At 42.8% G+C, this 20,362-nt stretch overlaps 9 protein-coding genes across 9 annotated transcripts; 6 read left to right on the forward strand and 3 right to left on the reverse strand.

The window, feature by feature from the left end:
* Positions 1 to 1,025: 1,025 nt before the first annotated feature.
* On the reverse strand, positions 1,026 to 2,018 carry SS1G_07699 (hypothetical protein; the record flags this gene model as incomplete). Its single annotated transcript, XM_001591024.1, has 3 exons — positions 1,026 to 1,691; positions 1,781 to 1,907; positions 1,960 to 2,018. The coding sequence occupies 3 exons, from the start codon at positions 2,016 to 2,018 to the stop codon at positions 1,026 to 1,028; spliced, it is 852 nt and encodes a 283-aa protein (XP_001591074.1).
* Positions 2,019 to 4,591: 2,573 nt separating this feature from the next.
* SS1G_07700 (hypothetical protein) lies at positions 4,592 to 6,339 on the forward strand (the record flags this gene model as incomplete). The annotated part of the gene is made up of 3 exons (XM_001591025.1): positions 4,592 to 4,599; positions 5,013 to 6,108; positions 6,304 to 6,339. 3 exons carry the CDS (start codon positions 4,592 to 4,594, stop codon positions 6,337 to 6,339), a joined length of 1,140 nt encoding a protein of 379 aa, XP_001591075.1.
* Positions 6,340 to 6,821: 482 nt separating this feature from the next.
* On the forward strand, positions 6,822 to 7,157 carry SS1G_07701 (predicted protein; the record flags this gene model as incomplete). Its single annotated transcript, XM_001591026.1, has 1 exon — positions 6,822 to 7,157. One exon carries the CDS (start codon positions 6,822 to 6,824, stop codon positions 7,155 to 7,157), a length of 336 nt encoding a protein of 111 aa, XP_001591076.1.
* Positions 7,158 to 8,189: 1,032 nt separating this feature from the next.
* On the reverse strand, positions 8,190 to 9,915 carry SS1G_07702 (hypothetical protein; the record flags this gene model as incomplete). The annotated part of the gene is made up of 2 exons (XM_001591027.1): positions 8,190 to 8,222; positions 8,290 to 9,915. The coding sequence occupies 2 exons, from the start codon at positions 9,913 to 9,915 to the stop codon at positions 8,190 to 8,192; spliced, it is 1,659 nt and encodes a 552-aa protein (XP_001591077.1).
* Positions 9,916 to 10,486: 571 nt separating this feature from the next.
* Positions 10,487 to 11,495, forward strand: SS1G_07703 (hypothetical protein; the record flags this gene model as incomplete). Its single annotated transcript, XM_001591028.1, has 5 exons — positions 10,487 to 10,517; positions 10,568 to 10,574; positions 10,627 to 10,679; positions 10,734 to 11,121; positions 11,171 to 11,495. 5 exons carry the CDS (start codon positions 10,487 to 10,489, stop codon positions 11,493 to 11,495), a joined length of 804 nt encoding a protein of 267 aa, XP_001591078.1.
* Positions 11,496 to 12,623: 1,128 nt separating this feature from the next.
* On the forward strand, positions 12,624 to 15,227 carry SS1G_07704 (hypothetical protein; the record flags this gene model as incomplete). The annotated part of the gene is made up of 2 exons (XM_001591029.1): positions 12,624 to 12,651; positions 12,712 to 15,227. 2 exons carry the CDS (start codon positions 12,624 to 12,626, stop codon positions 15,225 to 15,227), a joined length of 2,544 nt encoding a protein of 847 aa, XP_001591079.1.
* Positions 15,228 to 16,194: 967 nt separating this feature from the next.
* SS1G_07705 (hypothetical protein) lies at positions 16,195 to 16,911 on the reverse strand (the record flags this gene model as incomplete). Its single annotated transcript, XM_001591030.1, has 2 exons — positions 16,195 to 16,730; positions 16,803 to 16,911. 2 exons carry the CDS (start codon positions 16,909 to 16,911, stop codon positions 16,195 to 16,197), a joined length of 645 nt encoding a protein of 214 aa, XP_001591080.1.
* A 432-nt stretch (positions 16,912 to 17,343) lies between these two features.
* On the forward strand, positions 17,344 to 18,048 carry SS1G_07706 (predicted protein; the record flags this gene model as incomplete). Its single annotated transcript, XM_001591031.1, has 2 exons — positions 17,344 to 17,824; positions 17,888 to 18,048. The coding sequence occupies 2 exons, from the start codon at positions 17,344 to 17,346 to the stop codon at positions 18,046 to 18,048; spliced, it is 642 nt and encodes a 213-aa protein (XP_001591081.1).
* A 738-nt stretch (positions 18,049 to 18,786) lies between these two features.
* SS1G_07707 (predicted protein) lies at positions 18,787 to 18,987 on the forward strand (the record flags this gene model as incomplete). Its single annotated transcript, XM_001591032.1, has 2 exons — positions 18,787 to 18,813; positions 18,883 to 18,987. 2 exons carry the CDS (start codon positions 18,787 to 18,789, stop codon positions 18,985 to 18,987), a joined length of 132 nt encoding a protein of 43 aa, XP_001591082.1.
* Positions 18,988 to 20,362: the final 1,375 nt, after the last annotated feature.

Raw genomic sequence — 20,362 nt, forward strand, 5'->3', positions numbered from 1 at the left:
CTATGTAATCTTACATAGTACGTGGTTATTTTCGAGGTCGGTTGATCATGAATTATGAGGCTCTTGTTTAGTGGCAAGCAAAGTATCTCATTCCTGATGTCTGTCCAGTTTTTAGTTTCTTTACGTCATGTATTTTTGATTTGCATTTCCCATATGTTTTAATTTCTTTCTTTTTTGGTCGTGGTTGTACATCTCATTTAAAGCTCATTTTCCATGCGGATTTACAGGAAAGCTTACATTTACTTTTTTGTTCACACACATCTGAGGGCATGTTTGAAGTAACAAATAAGCATGCGCTCTTTATTAAGCTCGGGATTATTGTATTCTTAGCTGTAGTATTTATTTGATAAGTCTGTATGTACGTCAACAGAATAGATTAACGAAATATCTATGTATACTCTCCTCACCTTAAATACCTATTCAGACTTGCTGGCTAAAGGAAAGGAATAGTATTAAAAGGAGTATCAACATACCAATACTCTCATCTTTCTCCTCTTCTTCCCTTCCCTCTTCCCTCTCCTCTTTCCTTTGTCCTTCCCGTCCCTCTTTCCTTCCTTTACCTTTTCCTTCCCCTCCCATCAACCTCCACAAATCATCACATCCACATCCCTAACTACCCCCGCCCCCCCCCCCCCCTGCCCTACCCCTCAAAAAGACCCCCCAAAAAAGACCCCCAAAACATCCTCAAATCATCATATACAATTCAAAATATAGTAGTAGGATATAGATTAAGATATATATATATATATTATACCAAACTCACTAGGGAATTACCACAGTATACTAATCTAAGCATCTGCAATAAACATACTGTTCAAAAACAAAATTATCTGTATCATTAATAAATCTCTCTATGTATCCATCCCAGTTAAACCTTGCCATACCCCAGAGTATACAAAAACTGATTGCTCCATCCCAGATGCCACAATATATCCAACCATAAACACCTAGCTAATCCAAAGCAGGAACTAAACCAACAAATACCCTGCATTTACAAAATTATAAACCCGTCGTCAAACTAATACTCATAAATACCAATAACCAACCCCATCCCCATCCCACCTCGCCTCTAGATCACACGAACCATCAACTTTATAACATACCTTCTGCATGGCACAATTTGGACATTTCACCTTCCATTTCCCCAAGTTCGAATCATACATCGCATGTATATCTTTAAGATGTGTGAAACTATGGCCTTTGGGACAATGTTCTGTGGTTTCCTTATGCACCTTAGGTTGGCAGATGGTTGCAGAAGATTGCGAGGCAGCCGTCGTGAACAGGTCGTAGGCAATTGCAGGATTATTTTTGCACAGACTAGTGAATTCCTCTTTATCTTTGAGTTCCTTCACATGCTTGCTTGCAGTTTGAAGGGCAAGCGACGTAAGACACATATCACTCTCTGGGAGCTCTTCGTACATAAGCTCTAAACTGGCCGAGAAAGAAGGGGTATTCCACTCCGTATCTATGGCTGCCTCATACTTTCTTTTTGCGAGGGTTTTGAGGCCTTGGATATCGTATTTGTCGCCAATAATATACACCATTGTGTTGATTAAAAGACGTCCATAACCTTCCTTAGCTTCTTCAATCGTCTCGGAATCGTCATAATCTTGGAGGTAAAAGAAGTTGATCATTCTTTCGACAGTGCCGGGGTCATCATCCACTAGGTCTAGAACGCCAGTAACAGATTCCTGTACTAGTCTCAGCAATGATTGAGCAAGGTATGCATTTTTCAACTGTCAGTTGAGTTGGTCGAAGAGATAAAGAAATAGGAGCTAACCAGGAAATTTCCATTTGCTGCAGCCTGTATTGGTTTCGATTGCGTGCAAACGACAATTCGATGGACATGAAATGTCCTTGAGTGACATTTAATAATGAAATCACTATATTCATTTGCTTCCATCATCCTAATTTCATCAGTGAAATTAGACTAAACGACAATAGGTTTCAAAACCATACCTAGTCCACAGGGCTTTAGATTCAACTGAATAATTATCGCTTGATATGATCGCCGGCATCTTTTTGACTTTGGATGAGCGCTGATGTTTGTAATTTTTCTTTTCCGAGATGTGAACTGGCTAATCTGACAAACTTTTGACATGGAGAGAAGTATTTGAAAAGAGCGAGCCATGGATTTAATTGTTTATTATAGTAGGAGTTAGAATTAGGTTTGAAGAACTTGCATCATTGAATGAAAAACAGGGGAAATGTTCCCCATGGAGAAGCAAATATGGGGTCATGCGCCTTAAATTCTCCGCCCCAATTATTCTTCAGCATTCCGTAATGAAAATCAAACGAGTGCCACAAATTTAGTCAACATCTGCCGGCCAAGCTTGGTATTTATAAAAGTAATTGACGAATGTAGCATACTCTATTGCGAATCGAAAGGTTTGCATTCTTATCCAATCACCGAACTCCAAATGCCTGTCCTACCTATAATATACAAACCCAAAACATACAAACGTCCAGCCATTCAATTCCAAAACCAACCTGGTTTTGCATTGTTCTTGGTTCGTGACTTGTCGTCCTGATCATCAGTCTCCACTTCCCGTTGCTTTGACTCGTGATGGAAACCAGCACTAGCGAGTTCGCGAAGTCGGGTTGCTTTGTCAACTGTATGGCTAGACGTTGTTTCTGTTTCAGTTCCATCGTCAAATCTTTTCCATACACGAATTGTTGTTTCTACACTTCCATCTTCATTGGTGTAATGTTCGACGGTTGAGCTTGAAGATACTTCTCGCTTTGGTTCCGTTGTTTGTGATATTGACTTCTCACTCGTATGTACCCCTTGCACGTCCGGGAAAGCTGCTGCACGAGCTTCTTCGAATGGAATACTCTTGCTCTTCATTAATCTTTCCACGGCAGTGAGGGTGGACTCAACTTTAGTTAAGAATTGATCAGGCGTTGTAGACGCATCGGTGAGGAAACTCTCGTACATTTGTTCCTCGGTCTCTGCATCCTTCGCCAATCGTTTGACCCAGGCGATAGATGGACTTGAATCCTGATTGCTAGGGTCCCTTTCCTGTTCAAACAGGCGAGACTCATTGGAAGTATCGTTTAAATCCGAACTGCGCAGATGAAGTATGCCCAATGCTCGAAGCCGTTCAATCCAATTCAATCCACTCTCTACTGTTGAACTAATACTTCTCGGTTCTGAACCGGCTTTTGAGTTGAGGTATTTGGATGGATCTTCTATGTGCCGACTTTTCCCTCGGCTGGTAAGGAGTAGGTCTTCAAATGCTTCGCAATAAGGGAAATCGTCTCGAGGAGCAGCCCCATGAGTCGCACCGCACATTCTACCTCGCGCATCATATATTCTATTATGCGCAAGAATAGATTGACCAACGGATAGAATTAGGGGCGAATATGGCGAGCAAAGAAGATAAGGCATTAGTGAAATATCATTTGCATCGGCTCTGTACAAGATCATAGCAGCGAAAGAGCTCATAGTATGCCTGAGGTTATCAGGGAAAGGAGCGGCTAATGGCGAATGCACGGGCGAATAGAGTGGAATATCGTAAGATCTGAAAAGATTCATCGTCCGGTCAGGAGAGAAGTGATCAAGATCCATTCGGTTATGAGAGGTTTGTGATTTCTTCACCGGTATTTGGACTTCATCATTCTCCGATGCCGTTCTTTTCTCACTTCTTGCCTCTCCGGCCTCCTTCAATTCCCTTCGCCTTGCTTGTAATTCATCTCTTCTTCTTAAATCCTCATCGAATACGGACCACTGCGAATGACTTTCAGGCTTGGCAAATGCAGATGGCAGTCCAATGAAGCCTTGAAGAATTGAACTGACGTGCTCATCGGCGAAGTGTCTGAAACGAATGAAGGGGTTATCGGAATGTGATTGATTATCTTTGGAGCCTCTATCGATGTTGTCGGGATTTGGTGATTTTGTCATTGTGCTCTGGGAAGTGTTATTATTCAAAATGTCGGCGATATAATGCAATAGTCTTGTGAAAAGTTAGTGGTTCTCATCAACAATGTCGAAATCGATGCGATGATAGATGGCCGGTTGTTGATAAGAGAAATTGTGAGATTGGATTGTGAGATTGGGAAGGTTGAGAAGGTGGGGATTTGTTGAATGCCAATTTTGCGGGGTCTTAAGGTTGTAATTTAATTTAGCGCTGAACGGGAAGAAAGGCACGGCTCGAATACAGGCATGCCCGGTGTTCAGAATGGGCTTTTAGTGTTGATTAGGTGTTCCGTACCGTTTACCGGTAGTATGTACTCCGAAATATCACAAGATCTTATTATCAACCCACCAAACCTTGTTATCATATCTTCCTTCTCTCTAGCCTTCACCGCACACAAGCCCGAGTCTCCTGCTACACAAGCACTCTTGTCTGCTTACACTCAGATCAACATCAACCAATAATTGCATTCTTTTATCTCTCTCCTTTCTGATCCTTCACCGCAAACAAGCCACCAGCACCTAGAAAACCCTGGAACTCGACTTGACTGGCTCTGATAAAAGAAAACCGGTGAACCATTGGGGGACTGCCACGAAAATTGCACAATTTGAGAAAGAGTATTTGACAACACAACACAGTATTGAATCTCCTATTTCATATATTCATACGAATAAATGCCCATGTAAATGCAGCAATTGCTTCTTTTTCACATACTTCCCACTTCCCTTAATGCTGGTAATCCATGCGAATTGAAATTAAAGGACAAAAGGAATAAACCAAAACCACAACAACAGCAACGCAATGTCTTGCCTTTTCCAATCCTGAGAGAGATTGAAGAGAGGGAGGTATCCACATCATGACAACCACTGGAACATCATTAATTGTGCGAGATGCATCAACCCCTCACATGCGACCTCACACCACTTCAAAAACTTCCTCAAATCAACACAATTCAAATTCCAGCTTCAATCAAAATAATCATCTGAATTCAAACCCCGATAAAAATAGCAAAAATAACAAAAATAATAGACGTCATTCACTTCCACTTCATTTTCTGTCACCAGCTTTATGGACTTCTAACACTTCAACTGCAAGTCTTGTGGAATCTGAAGAGGCTGCTCGTGGTGAACATATCCTAGACGAGGCAAAGGTCGCACATCGTCTTGCTGCCCTTCGCTCTCTCAACGGTGCAAATCAATCTCATCATAGTTATGCCAAATCTACCGGAGAAACATTCAATCAACCGGTGATTGTGCGGACTTATTCGGGAGCCGCTCGACCTCGCTCTCAACAACGGGATCCTATCGCTCTCAAAAAGCAGAATGGAACAGCGGGCATAGCATCAATTAAAATGGATATGAAACTTCCACCAGTGGAAGCTTTTAGCTTCAAGGGAATCATGGACGATATAAGACATGGTGTGAGTGAGGATTTAGAAAGGATCGCAGAGATATGTGCTAGGAGCAAGTATAGTTTGGCAAATCAACACGAATTTCATCATCCCCCTCATGGTTCTGGAGATCGCATACCACAAATTGGCACTACTTCAAGACTAGATTTGGGCGTATCAACATTACAAGCCGTTGAGCCGGATGAAATTCCTACAAGACATTTTGCACGAAGCTCAAGAGGAAGTCGAAGAGGGAAATCTATCGCTTATGGTACACTAGAAACTATTATGTCATCGTCAAGATCTTCTGATGAGGATAAATCCAGGAAAAAGCCCGCCGCTGTCCTGGAAGACGAGGTGCGTGGCAGAGCAGTGAACAAGGAGGTTGAAATATCACCTTCAAGTTCCGAAGTGATAGGAGACTCTGCCGCCCCGGTAACAATTTCTGAAAGGCAACCTCCACCCAAGCACGCCCGGTCCAAATCTGCCACATTTGCATCAATGATTATAGACAATGCTCAAGGCTTCAAACAGGAACATAAACCACAAGTTGCATCTCCCACCTTTCTTGTTAGCGAACCTGCTCGACCTCAGACATCAGCTGCGGATCTTGAACATATGCCTGCCTTTGATAAATTTACGCCCACCCGACCTTCCACTTTCCATGAGATGACATTACCAAAGCCTACCTTGATACGCAATGAGTCAATAGCTTCTACTTTAAGACCTGAGACTTCGCCGAGATCGTCCATACTCAGTAATCTAAGTTCATGGTTGCCCTGGAGTAAACCACCCAGCCCAGTACGATCATTTCAGGGTAGGGCTAGGAGTGGATCACATGCGGAAGGAAGTTTACGAAGCTTGTTGAGGTCTACAGATATTGAAAGAAGGTGCAAGAATGCTGGCAATATCCCTTGAATTAGAATGTTCAGAGCGTCCTGGAAATCATCTTGAGTTTCAGTGTGATGAGGGACAGTGCTTATTCACAAGCTGTAGGAATGTTTTAAGCCATTGGATCGCGAGTTCTCCTAGCTTCAGTCACAATCCACCAATACCAGCATGAATTGTCTCGACTTTCCAACTTCTTCCAAGAATAAGATCGTGTCCTATGTCACATTACCTAACCAGTTAATGTCAATTGCCAGAATCGGGCTAACGACATTTGCTGGGTCAATTTTGGAAAATCGCTAATGTGAATCGGCTCGGCGAGTTGTAAGTCAAGATTACACGTCATACTATCGAGACTTACTAACAGGCACTGAGGATTTTTAAGGAAACAAATACTAAGATCTCACCAGAAGATGCCCTGAAAGACTCTCTCGAGTGCACAGAAGTGTCATTTGTGTACAATCCGAGATTTTTTGCAACTAAAGTGATTAGTCTTCGGCAAGTAGGCTAGTGTGAAAGACAGGTACTCTTGAGTGCTAGGGGTGTTCGCTTATGAGATGGTACTGGGCTTTGATGGGGCTGATTTCAAAAATGGGTCGAACTTCTCAATTACTACTCTTTCGATGATGGATGTGTCGCTATTGCTGTCGCCAAGCTCTGCATCAAAGGAACAAATGGGATATCCCTTTTTCGAAGTGGAAGGCGGCTCTGAGCTCGAATTCATTTATCAAACAATCTACGACCTACGGACGAACTACAACACTCCACCATCTGATGAACACGTAGCAGGCAAAGCAATCACAATATTGCAGCTCGCTCTTAGACATTTTCCACGGTCGAAAGAAGTCCTCAGACCTATTTTCCTGCAGCATCTCCTCGAGGATCAGGTTCTGCAAACCTTCGTGTGGGGAAAGGTGGGGGTCAATTCCAAAGACTTTGTCTCAAAAACTGGAGAAACATAGCTTTGAATCTCTTAGATGCCTAGTTTCAATGTCCCAATGCGGTTCTCGAACTTTAAATGAAGTGCCCAGGCCCATGGAGAGTACATTGAATTATAAAATGCAATATTGAATTCCATCTACTCCATTCTCCAGCCAAATATACTCTTCAGATCTTTATATGGTGATCTTCTGACTCGCAATATCTTTCGAATCATTACCCCTAATTATACATAATTACTCAGTTTTACTATATCATAAGTTCATAATCTCTATCTCTTTCGTATATTACATACCTATATGCAAAAGTCATAATTATATAAGATCTTAACCCAAGACAATCACACACAATCACACACATACATGCAAATTAAAATCTCATCAACTACCTAGGTAGGTACGACAAGAAAGTTAAACCTACCTAGGTAATTATAAAGTGGATTATTAGTGACATTAGTGGGATTAGACTCTAGAGATATTACTAATACGGTTGGAAAAAATTGGGGTTTGGGGGGTGGGGGGGGGAAATGGTGGGAATGGTGGGTGGGTTGTGATGAGGGGCTAGTAGGATATAGAAGGTAGGTGTTGATGGGTAGATGGGTAGATAGGTTGAGAATTGGAGGAATGTGGAGGGAGAGGGGGAATTTCTGAGTGAGGGTAGGTATATTTGAGGAGAGAGGGATGGAGGGAGATATATAGATGAAGCTCGATGCGGATATATTGATGGTTTGAAAATAATTAGGTTTAATGGTGACTGAAAGTTGTTTTCAACATTGGTGACCTCGGGAGGGAAAGGTGCTAGAGAAAATAGGAAGCCAAGGGTGTTTGTACTTCAAATGAAAGTCTCAATGTGCGTGATTTGACTTGCTGATTTTCTTTATGCAGGATATCTAGCTATGTGTGGAGTTATTATACTCCGAGTAGGTATCTTTAGTAGATAGTATTTACAAACCTTCACTCATCTATTCATTCTCCTCCCTATTCCCGAAATGGTATCCAAACCACATATGAACATCTGGTATTCCTAGACTACAACTGCAATGTCTCTATTTCCCTTCAAATATATTTATATGGATTCATAATCCCATTCTATTAAAAGTTAGTATACCTCTACACGACAAATTATCCCAGGAAAGGATCGGATTGGAAAGCCTACTGGATCATAAAGGTTCTTGATTCCCTTCATCAGTTCAATCATTGTCTCACTCCTACTATATCCAATGTAATTCTTCTTCGCCAAACCTAGTCCATGTTCGGCACTAATGCTCCCATTTCTTTTTGAAACCCATTCGTATACGAATGGTTCTAATGCCTGCTCAACTCTCTTATCATAGCTTCGGGTTGCTACATTGAGATGCAAATTTGAATCTCCCATATGTCCGTAACCTACTACACCTACGACTGGGTAATCCTCGGTATCGCCGATGAGACCAGCTTCAGTGATTTTTTCTCGCACGTCTTCGACGAGTTGGTAGAGTTCTTTCAGAGGAATAGAGAGGTCGTATTTATAGACACCACCCCAGTGGCCAAGACATTCGGGAATACCTTCTCTCCAGCCCCAAAGATCTTTAATTTGTGTTGCATTCTCGGCCAGGGTACCATCAGAAACAATCTCTTTCTCCATGACATGTTCGAGGAAATTGTTCAATTTCTCTTGATCATGTTCGGAGTTGGAACCACTTGTTTCGATAAGACAGTAGAAAGGATACTCACCTTCCAATGGTCTTTTGTTTTTGGTTACTCTTTGAACCAAATCTTGGCTGTGGCTGTCCATGAGTTCAAAGGCAGAAAGGATCTCGGAAAGTTGACCTTTGGCTTCTTTGAAAGCTTCTTGTACTTTTTCGAAGGATTCAAGACCGAAGAACGCAACATTTGTAGCGTTTGATCGTTGAGGACAGAGAATCGATACTCCGGTAATTATACCGATTGTACCCTCACCACCGATAAACAATTGTTTCAGATCATAACCGGTATTGTTTTTGCGTAATTTGGAGAGGTCATCAACAATTGTTCCATCTGGTAGGACTGCTTCGATACCAAGAACATTTCCGTGTAAACTTCCATATCGTAACAACCTCAAGCCTCCAGCATTTGTAGCAACATTACCTCCAATATGACATGATCCTTTTGCACCCAGGTCCAATGGGAATATATGTTTGCGCTCTGCCAAATAATTGTCGGCGACTTCCAGAACAACACCGGCATCTACAACGAGAGTACCCGAGACCTCATCAAATGACCGAATTTGATTCATTCGGCTCATATTGATCACGATCTCATCAAACACAGGAACTGATCCTCCTACGAGCCCAGTGTTCCCACCTTGTGGCACAACTGCCAACATATTATCATTGCAGTATTTTAAAATCTCGCTCACTTCCTCCGTAGATCCAGGCTTCAAAACTAAACTTGTATGACCCCTATATTTGCGCATCCAATCCCCATTGAAAGGTTCAATATCATCTGTAGCATCCTTTGTGACTCCATCAATAACCGCAGATTCCTTCTTCAGTAAATCCTTGAAAAACTTCACATTCTCCTCAGATATTTGTGCGAATCTCGAGTCTCGTTTTATATCGGGATATGTTTCGGATGTAAACTTTATGGTCTTAGATGTACCAGTCGTTCCTTTGGCTACTCCTTCACTGCCTTCGGTAGTCGCAGTACTTTGGCGTCTAGTTTGGACCAGTGGTCGTAATGGTCTTATCTTTGAGCATGATGACGATACCGATGATACTCGAGCTCTGCGAGCTGCGAGAGTAATCCGTGATCGAACTGCCATGTTTGTGATAGTCAATTGAAGAAGGCTTGTCAGATTCTTGCGGGGGAAAATTAGGAGTGGGGTTGCGATGGCGAGCTTTATCAAAGCTTAGATCCACCTCTTCCAAGAGTTTGTTGCATTTCTACGTGAACTGTCAAGTTTAGGGCTTTTGATAAAAGTATAGTTTCTATTACAAATTTGAAGTTTTGAAGTTTTTACGATCTCTCGAAAATAACTGTCCCGGGACTTTGAGAAGAATTTGGCTCGTACTCTCGTTGTTTGGCGTTTTGGCCAAATTTTGGAAGGCTGCGATGTTGCCTCGTGCTGACATGATCCGTGCGGGTACCCTGGTGGACAGCCCGCAGATTCCCAATTGCCAGCCAGCCTTGTCAAATTGGGTGCCTGAGGATTGAGGGACAAGCTCAAGCCTGTTGGACCTTCCTGTCGCGTAGCTTCGTATGCTGAGCTGCCTGCAGTTCAAACATCAAGCTTTATCAATATTTTTCCCGCTTTTCCATTAAGCTTCGATCATTTTCGAGATACCCCAAAATTACTTTTCGTTTCACTTTTACGGTTCAGATCATCATAAATCATGGCTTCAGGATATGATAGAGCGTTGTCTGGTAAGGTAATTCCCTAGGCAAATCAAAAGGTAGCTGCTAACATATGACAGTTTTCAGGTTAGTTTGCTTCACGATTTATAATTAGGGACGGATCTGACAGCTGCCATAGTCCGGATGGTCATGTTTTTCAAGTCGAATATGCTCTCGAAGCTGTCAAAAGAGGTACTTAAGATAGCTATAAACAATCAATGAACGGCAGCTTATATATCAATCTAGGAACATGCGCCGTTGGAGTAAAGGGCAAGGATATTGTTGTCTTGGGATGCGAGAAGCGTTCGGCGATGAAGTTACAAGATACCCGTATTACGCCTTCAAAAATTGGTCTCGTCGACACCCACGTTTGCCTCGCCTTTGCAGGTCTCAATGCCGATGCACGAATCTTGGTCGATAAAGCAAGATTAGAAGCACAATCACATCGTCTTACAGTGGAGGATCCAGTTACAATAGAGTACATCACAAAATATGTAGCTGGTGTGCAACAAAGATATACACAAAGTGGTGGTGTTAGACCGTTTGGTATTAGTACCTTGATTGTTGGATTCGACCCCAATGATCAGACTCCAAGATTGTACCAGACTGAGCCATCCGGAATCTACTCTGCGTGGTATGTTGTTCATAATTCATGGGTTCTATCAGGTCTAACAAGCTCCTAGGAAAGCCAATGCTATCGGTAGATCAAGCAAAACTGTACGAGAGTTCTTAGAGAGAAATCACAAGGATGATATGGATCGGGAGGCTACCATCAAATTGACAATCAAGTCGTTACTGGAAGTTGTCCAAACTGGAGCGAAGAATATCGAGATTGCTATCATGGCACCGGGCAAGCTCATTGAGATGTTGCCAGTGGAGGATATTGAGAAATATGTGAAGGACATTGAGCAGGAGAAATCTGAGGAGGCTGCTAAGAAGAAGGGTGGTCGCTCGGGGGGGACTGCTGCGATCTTGACGAGAGGACCTGATGATGCTGCTGCACAATAAGCGGGGTGATATTTATGACTTTCTGCACTTCATAGAGCCTCTGTACTATAGCAATGAGCGACGAAATGACCCAAATTCGGTACTTCTGATGCACCCTAGTTTCACAATTACTATTGTGTGCCAAAAACTCCGGCCCTCTTCATATCTGCATATTAGCTACCAAATAACCATCGCTCTGAATCCGAATTTCCCATTTCCATGCCGCTAAATCAAACTCCTTTTAACTCTCCGCGTTCGTAATGCATCTTATTATCCCAGTTTATTTGGAGCCTCCTCCACATCGAAGATGGTTCTCCGTTCTTTCCCTTGCAGTCGATCATCCTTGATCATCCTACTATCCTTCCTGATGTCCTCTCCTTCGAATTTCAACATTGGCTTTGGTTCCACAGCGTCAATCACATAGTGATTATCGCAGTGCGGGCAGTATTCATCTCCGTCATCCGTCTCGTCGGCAAAGTCTTTCCGGAATGCCTTTTTACATTTCTTGCACGCAAATGTCTTGCACTGTGATTAGTATGAGGGGTCAAAAAGAGCGGGGCATAGGGAGCAACTGCAATACCATTTCTGTTGTTCTCTTTAAAGGGTGTGATTCAGTTTCATGATGGCATTCAGCGCAGTCAAACCATTTTCGACCTTTGGCAGAAGTTAATATGGAAAGGATAGCTTGGTAAGTTGGTCTTACAGCATGGCGATCGAATGGAAACTTGCGCGTTGAGAATATGTTTACTAGAATTCTGTTAGTTGTTAAATAGTGTTGAGAAGGACTTAGAATCTTACCACATAATGCGATATATTGAGATCTCGTATTGTTTGAGCTTCCGCGACCTTGAATTTATTCCTTCGAGGTTCTTCTGCTGGAGGATTTTGTTAATATTTATTAGGCAAGTCCAGTAGTAGTGACCGCTTCACATGCCTCCCGAAAAAAAGGTTCCAAATCAGTGAATGCCAGCCAGGCTGAACCAGGTTAATTTTTACGCTAAAACCATATTAATCAGCAGCCTTGCGCCGCAGCTACCTAGTAAATCGATAAAGCGACATCCAAAGGAAACTTGAACCTCAATCTCTTCAGTTCCTCCCAATTAATCATTCAACCTACGAGGTATATTTTCTTTTAGAAGGAACTCCGTGATGCCTCTAAAGAGGAAAGCCGCATCAAGTATGATGCTTTATATTTGCTTTACGAGGTACAGAATTTATGATAACTAACTGTATTTAGGTGTGCGAGGTGCTACCAAATCGAACAAAGACTCAGCTGCCTCTACACCGGGGCCTGCGACGCCTCGCAGTAATTTTAGCAGTGGTGAAAGTGATGATGAATATCAAGATGGCACCATCGATGAACTTGAACGACAAGGTCTAGAAGCAACAGAGGACGAGAAAGCAAATATTAACAACACAATCAACAAATTCTCGGCGGAAAGTTATCAGGCCAAAAAGAGTTCCAAATGGACTAGGGATTCTGCCAGTCACCATTTTGGCAACAACGACTTTTCATACTTATCACTGAAACCCGATCACGCAAATCGTCCATTATGGATAGACCCCCAGAAGGCGCGCATTATACTAGAAAGTTTCTCTCCACTAGCGTCACATGCTCAAGATTTCTTGACTACAATAGCAGAGCCCAAGTCACGGCCGAGTTTCCTACACGAATATGCTTTGACACCTCATAGTTTGTACGCCGCTGTGTCGGTCGGCTTGGACCCAAAAGACATCATCAATGTTCTCGATAGACTTTCAAAGATGCCCATACCTGATAATGTTAGAGCTTTCATAGTCAACTGTACTCAAAGCTATGGTAAAGTCAAATTGGTCCTTAAAAATACAAAACATTTTGTCGAAAGTTCAGATCCCGAGTTGCTACAACGTCTTCTAAAAGATCCAGTAATAGGTCCGCTTAGGGTCCAAGGAACGACAGAAATTACTACCACTATAGCCCCTAGCATGGGTGGGTTGGTCATTCCGGGAACGACAAATGCAGCTGGAGTTCAGCAAGCTGGGGACACGCGCCAGAGTGCAGCGGATAGACAACCAGATGGACAAGATCCTACACAGGAAGACATTTATGCAAAGCTTAATGAAGAGGACGACGATGAGGACGAAGAAGATGCGGTGCATACTTTTGAGATTGCCGATGACGGCGTAGAAGCTACACAAAAACGATGCCTAGAGCTTGGATTACCTGTGCTCGAAGAATATGATTTTCGTAATGATGAAGCAAATCCAAATCTCGAGATTGATCTGAGGCCAAGCGCTCAGATCCGGCATTATCAGGAAAAGAGCTTGAGCAAGATGTTTGGTAATGGTCGAGCTAAGAGTGGTATTATCGTCTTACCTTGTGGTGCTGGAAAAACCTTAGTTGGTATCACAGCGGCTTGCACAATTAAGAAAGGTGTCATCGTCCTCTGCACGAGTTCTATGTCTGTTGTTCAGTGGCGACAGGAGTTTTTGAAATGGTCTAATATCAATCCCGCTGATATTGCAGTATTTACTTCTGATCACAAGGAGAAGTTCACGAGGAGTACTGGTATCATTGTAACGACTTATTCTATGGTCACGCAGACACGTGCACGAGCTTTTGATGCTCAGAAGATGATGGATTTCTTGACGAGCAGAGAATGGGGGTTGATGCTTCTAGATGAGGTGCATGTTGTGCCCGCTGCTATTTTCAGAAAAGTCACATCCTCAATTAAAACCCACTCGAAATTAGGTCTGACTGCCACACTACTTCGTGAGGATGATAAGATCGAAGATTTAAACTTTTTGATCGGTCCAAAATTGTACGAAGCCAATTGGATGGAACTCGCTGCGCAAGGTCATATTGCGAGAGTTCAATGTGCAGAAGTCTGGTGCCCGATGACGACTGAGTTTCATTCGGAGTATTTAAAAGCACCCAGTCGAAAGCAGGGCTTGATATCTACAATGAATCCTCGGAAGTTCCAGGCATGTCAATTTCTGATAGATTATCATGAGAAGCGTGGCGATAAAATTATTGTGTTTTCTGACAACGTCTTCGCCTTGCACGTCTATGCTTCAAAATTGAACAAAGTTTTCATTTATGGTGGCACAGCTCAGGCCGAGCGTATTCGAATTCTTGAGAATTTCCAACACAACCCTGACATCAACACACTCTTCCTTTCAAAGATCGGTGACACTTCTCTCGATTTACCCGAAGCAACTTGCCTTATCCAAATATCTTCTCACTTTGGTTCTCGTCGACAAGAAGCTCAAAGATTGGGCAGAATTCTGAGGGCGAAACGCAGAAACGATGAAGGTTTTAATGCATTCTTTTATTCTCTAGTCTCCAAAGATACTAAAGAAATGTACTATTCTTCAAAACGTCAAGCATTCCTTGTTGATCAGGGTTATGCCTTCAAGGCCATTACCCATCTCCAAGGCATTGAGGATCTTCCTGGCCTTGCATTCAACACACCCCAAGACCGAAGAGAGCTTTTGCAGAATGTGATGCTCCACAATATGGACGAGGAGCGATTTCAGGAAGATCTAAGAGACGATTTATTTCATCGAAATGATGGTAAACCAAGACCTAAAAAGAAGTCTAACGTAAGAAGGACCGCAGGTAAACTTGCTGATCTAGCTGGTGGGCAAGACATGGCGTATATTGAGCAGAACAGAAGCAGAAATAAGGACCTTAAGAAGAACAAGGGGGAAAGTTCTGCTTTCTTCAAAAAAATGGAGAGAGAGCGGCAGAAGAGAAAACTTGCGGACTAGAGGTGTATTACAGATGGGCGCACAATTGTTGGCTAAATTGGTATGCGAAAAACGGCAGGGGCGTTTGGTTGATGCAGGCAGGGGACACATATAGGTTTTTATTTCTTCCTGTACAATACAATTTTGCGAAGTAGACGAATAATAACAATCTAAATATAGTACCGGTGGTGTCCTACCTGTTGGTATTATGATAATCGAAGGTTGATGTGACTAATGCCTTCATCTGTTCAGGATGGACTTGTACACAAGCAAACTCGGATATACAATTTCCTTTAACATTTAAAAACGCTATTACATCAGTCGTTTGCATCACCTGGACTTCTCAGTTCTTCTCTACATCATCCCCTGCCTACCCAAATTATCCCTTCCCCAGGAGCTACGCAATATTCACCTGCTCATCAACAAATATCTATCCTTGGCCCCCACAATCATTCACGATATCCTCCACCTGTCGAAGTCCTACGAATCTCCTTTATCGCCAAGTTCCTTTCGAGCATGCTGCCAATGTCCCTCGAAAACACGAAGAGAGTACTGCATTTCTAACTCGGGAACTTGTAGACGGGCGAACGGGCGGTGCTGGTTCCGTCAAGCTGGTTGCAGTGTCAGAGAGACGAGTTGGCAGTTTAGCCATCTGCTCACCAGTGTAGTCGATGAGTGGTTTGGGTACGGTTAATTATGATGATTAATGAAATGGATTTTATGAAATCATGTTTTACAGTTGAGTAGTTGGGTATGGATTTTAGGTTTGAATCTTTATAGGTTGATGGTTTAGTATTTTATGATTCAAATTCTGAATAAAATGATTAAATTTTAGGTTCACAAGATTATACAATCTGGGGTTATAATCAACGAATAAAGATTTTTGGTTAATCATCAATCGATTACACTGCTGCCCATAGGGAAAGGGGTTAATGGAGGTGTCGCACGTGCTGGAAAGGGAAGTCACGTACAAGAGTTATCCAACTCTCTAACTACCACTCGTCCCAACAAAAACCACAAGTACTGCTGCATATGTTGCAGTGGCTGCTACGGTGTCCGTATTATTTGCGCGAAGAACTAAACTTGTAATTCCAGAAAACAATACCACAGCCACACTTGTTGTCACTAGACTCTTGGTCAAATTCTCCCCAATTCTCATGATCAGCATAGGGCCTATTAGACTCAATCCACCCGCGAAGGCGACCATAAATCGAGCTAGCTTATCCACGAAGGGAGAAACTTGTTCTGGCGGCTCGCTTTTGAGATACTCATCTGTACGAAACAGTTGCTCCCGTTTCGTGTATGTCAATCGAGATGGTAGCCGCGCTTTGAGCCATTTTCTTAAAGGGTCAACTGGTATCAGTGATTGATCGGGGAGACGACGATAAGCTGAGTTGAATGGGTCACCTGGTAAGCCGGCAATCTCGGGAAAGGCATGTGTGAGATCTCGACGCTTTTCTTGTGCATGGGATCCGGTAATGGCTTGGAGACCAGAGAAAAAGGCATAATCTCGAATTGCATTGGCTTCAAAGCTTGAGTGTTATTATCTGAGGAAACTAATCAGTTAACCTTATAGTTTATTGAAATCAACCTTACCATATTGGTGCAAGAGTGAACTGAGATCTCGAGTGTCGTCTTCAGAAGCGGTCATGTTGATCCACATGGAACCCTTTTTCTTTGCCAATTCATTCTGGAGATTCACCATATTGAGTCTTTGCAATCCACGAAATACCAAGAAATGTGGTTCCTCAGATCCTATGGTATAAGAATAATGGAATAGCCGCTCTGTGTAGGACATTCCGTCGGTAATAATTCCAGCCCCTGGCTTGGTCGTCTTATTCATGGTGAATGGTTGCTTATTAGGAAATCGGTATGGGTCTGATTAAGGTGCTAGGGATTTCAAATCTATACAGGAATACCACAGTAAGGTTACTTGGGGTGCTGTGCTTATGGGATCCTCATTTTCGGCTCAATCCTTGCTTACAAAACAGCAGCCTGAAGTGGCAGTAGTCTGCAGACGTCCATGTGATGTGTTTTCAGCTCCCCACATTAAAACGTAGTCCGGAATCAAAAAGTTTTGATTTAAGCTCTAGGGGTGCAGGTAACTCTGTTAACGTTGTTTATCTGGTCACTTTCGATGTCCCGATCCACCAAGTTCAGCAAAGGCGATGATACGGATACACATTTTGCCATCGTTACGAAGAATGATTCGAGTAAATCGGATGAAACGGTACAGTTTAAACTACCAACATATGGAGTTATAACCACACTTCATAGTGCCGTTGACTATTTGACTACTGTGGGTATTTTAAAGGAAATCTACACGAACTACTACCGTGGCCGATTAATGATCTTCGAGATCGCCAGAAGAAAGCGGCCATGGGCATCGTTGTTATCAAAAAATAGAGATAGAATAAAGCTGGATGGGCCCGCATCGGAATTAGATCGTGCTCTTTTTGATATGATTTATCATAGCGTCAGTGGAGACGTTGGTACTTCAATTTGGCTTTGGCACGATAGAGCTCTAGAATCATCAAAGAATAAGGAAAAACATCGCGAGATGGAGCACAGGCAAAAAGAGCTGATTTTATATGATCCAGAGATCAAAGAATTTCTCAGTAAGTTACTTATCTCTAGAAAGTACTGAACTCTTGATTCTGATCTCTTGTTTCTAATAATAGAGAGCGCCGCTTCGACTCTTCTAGGATTAGATAAGGAGCTTTGTGATGATTTTATAAACCCTTTCAAACAATGTATGGTTAACGAGCAGGAGGTCAACTATAAGAACCTCCTAACGAAGATTCGAGAGGTTGATGAGGAGGTCGGCAACTGCTGTCGATAATTGAGGACAAAGTTTGATGAACGCCAGCGCCAAGTCATGGAGAAGTCCATGGTAGATTAGTTGGGAGAAGATTGGGAATCAGAAGATTCGAAGGAACAAAGAAGGCGTTGAGGGTGGTGGAGGCCGCACTGCTAAGGAATAGCTAGTACGACTCTTGTTTGAATCTTTACCCGGAACCACTTTGCTTTTGAAAAGCTTGCAGCGAATACTTCATGAAGTATTTGTTAGGCTTCTCCAATGTTGATTTGAGGATGCCGATAGAAGGATTGTAGGGTAGGGATGATGAACTCGGATGGGTCTCGTACGGAACGAGAGGGGGATTGACAATCTCAGTCCTGCAGCTAGAATGGGGAGGGTAGGGGATAATTTGTGGATGTATGGAAGCCGAGTAATTCTTGACGATGAGAGCGCCTGAAAGAGTGGAGGCAATGGTATGGTAAAATTTTGCAGGCGATCGCACATTGTGTAGCCGTAGTCGGCGATAGTAGTTAAATACGTGTACTTGAACCCTTCCATTTCCTCCTTTCTTCCTTTCTGCCACATTCTCTTGCAGCTCGGTCGTATCGAGAGAATGATAAAGACCTCCAAGACCAATCGTTTTCGTACTCAATATGGCTCCTTTCAGCCCCATTCCATATAGTTACGGACCAACTGCCCCAAGCTTTAAAAGCAGAACGTCTCGTCACAGACCTGCACGGAAGCAGTGCAGAACTCCTAACAAAACTTCTATCGATGATGATGAGAGTTACAAATGACAAAGCCGAGGTATGTTCTAACTCTGCGGGATGTTTGGCTTTCCGTGACCATAACTGACAGGTGAGAATTTAAGCAAAGATCGATATTATCAGCGATGCTAAGCACCATCTCGAGTTACCTGTTGTCGACAGCCTAGGCTCTACTACATCACAAAAGAACGTTGGCTCTGAGGACTCGGTTTAGGGAAACGCAGGTTGGGAGGATGAGACCGCCTCACACCCGAAGGACGGCTGCTCCTCCTCGGGAAGGGGGGGATTGAATCAGTCCCGCTTTTGCACAGGGAGTCCTTGATCATCACGCGTGAAAACTACCGAAGCACTCAAGGTATCCACATAAACTCTTAATCGCTGTAATAAGCAGTATTCTGATCTCTTCTAAATTCAATTACTGTTCCTCAAGAATAATGAATCGTACGCTTCCGATACTGAATCCTCTTCCGCTTCGGCTGATTTTGTCCTAGAGCCGAGCAAGCAAGATCCACCCGTCGGCCATGGAGCGTGGCTTAACACGAAAAGGGACGAATCCAGCGAGGGTGACAATATATCCATATCGTGGCAAGACTTTGCTTGTATACCTCCTCAAGAGCAGCCTTGCTATTGCCATGACTTTCTTCAATCTTCACAAAATCACATCGGCATATACACCGATGATGAGATAATGCAGCATAGAGCAAGCAGGAAGCAAGTTCCGAGAGCATTAGCATCAGCAGAAAGTAGTAAGGGTGACAGGAAAGAAGGAAGATGACAATAAGCAAAAAGTAAAGAAGCGGTGGCATTCAACAGAGACTGAGACTAGCAATGGTGATAGTTATGATACAGACCTCCAATCTGAAAAACAGCAAAAGCTTCCTTCACTACCTGCGGACGACGCTTGCATCCTTACTCCCTTTTCTTCATTCACGCAATCTAAAGTGGACGAGATACGATCTTGAGGCAATTAGAGATATCTACCAATAACTATAGAGGAGAATTATTATTCCCCAAAAACCTTTCGAATTCTCTCTAAGAATGATTACTTCTAGGAGGAAATTTATAATACTCTTCCGCATCGAACTCCAACAACGATCCGGGTACAATACTCTACAAAGCTCAAAAGATAATTATATAGGCTAGCTCGTAATCTCCAATTACTTCTCCAGCTTGCAGAACATCATGTTATTAGATATACGTCCTAGATGATCAGTAGCAAGGTGAGAGCCGAAAAATATAAGATTTCAGATGCCTGTGTGAATGGGTAAGTATGTAGTTCTACAAATCTCGGCAAGTGAGCATCTACAGCCCATAAGCCACAATCCGTAAGCCATATTGAATCCCTCCATTTCACGCACTCTCCATCTAACTATGTTTTGAGTTGAGAGTTTTTGCCAGAGCTGTCACAACCTCGAGGCTACCTCTGGACCCTTGAAATAACCCTGCGATATATAACGAGCAAAGAATGAAATCCAAAAATGAAACCGGGAAAGATATCTTGAGAATCTCAGCGAATCGAGAAGAACAAAGAAAATTGAAGTCTACAGTCGGTTTGTTCGCTTATTCCATGTATATTCCCGTTGACTATT

The sequence above is a fragment of the Sclerotinia sclerotiorum genome, genomic scaffold (assembly GCF_000146945.2).
Source record: "Sclerotinia sclerotiorum 1980 UF-70 scaffold_10 genomic scaffold, whole genome shotgun sequence".
In the NCBI taxonomy this organism is placed as follows: Eukaryota; Fungi; Ascomycota; class Leotiomycetes; order Helotiales; family Sclerotiniaceae; genus Sclerotinia; species Sclerotinia sclerotiorum.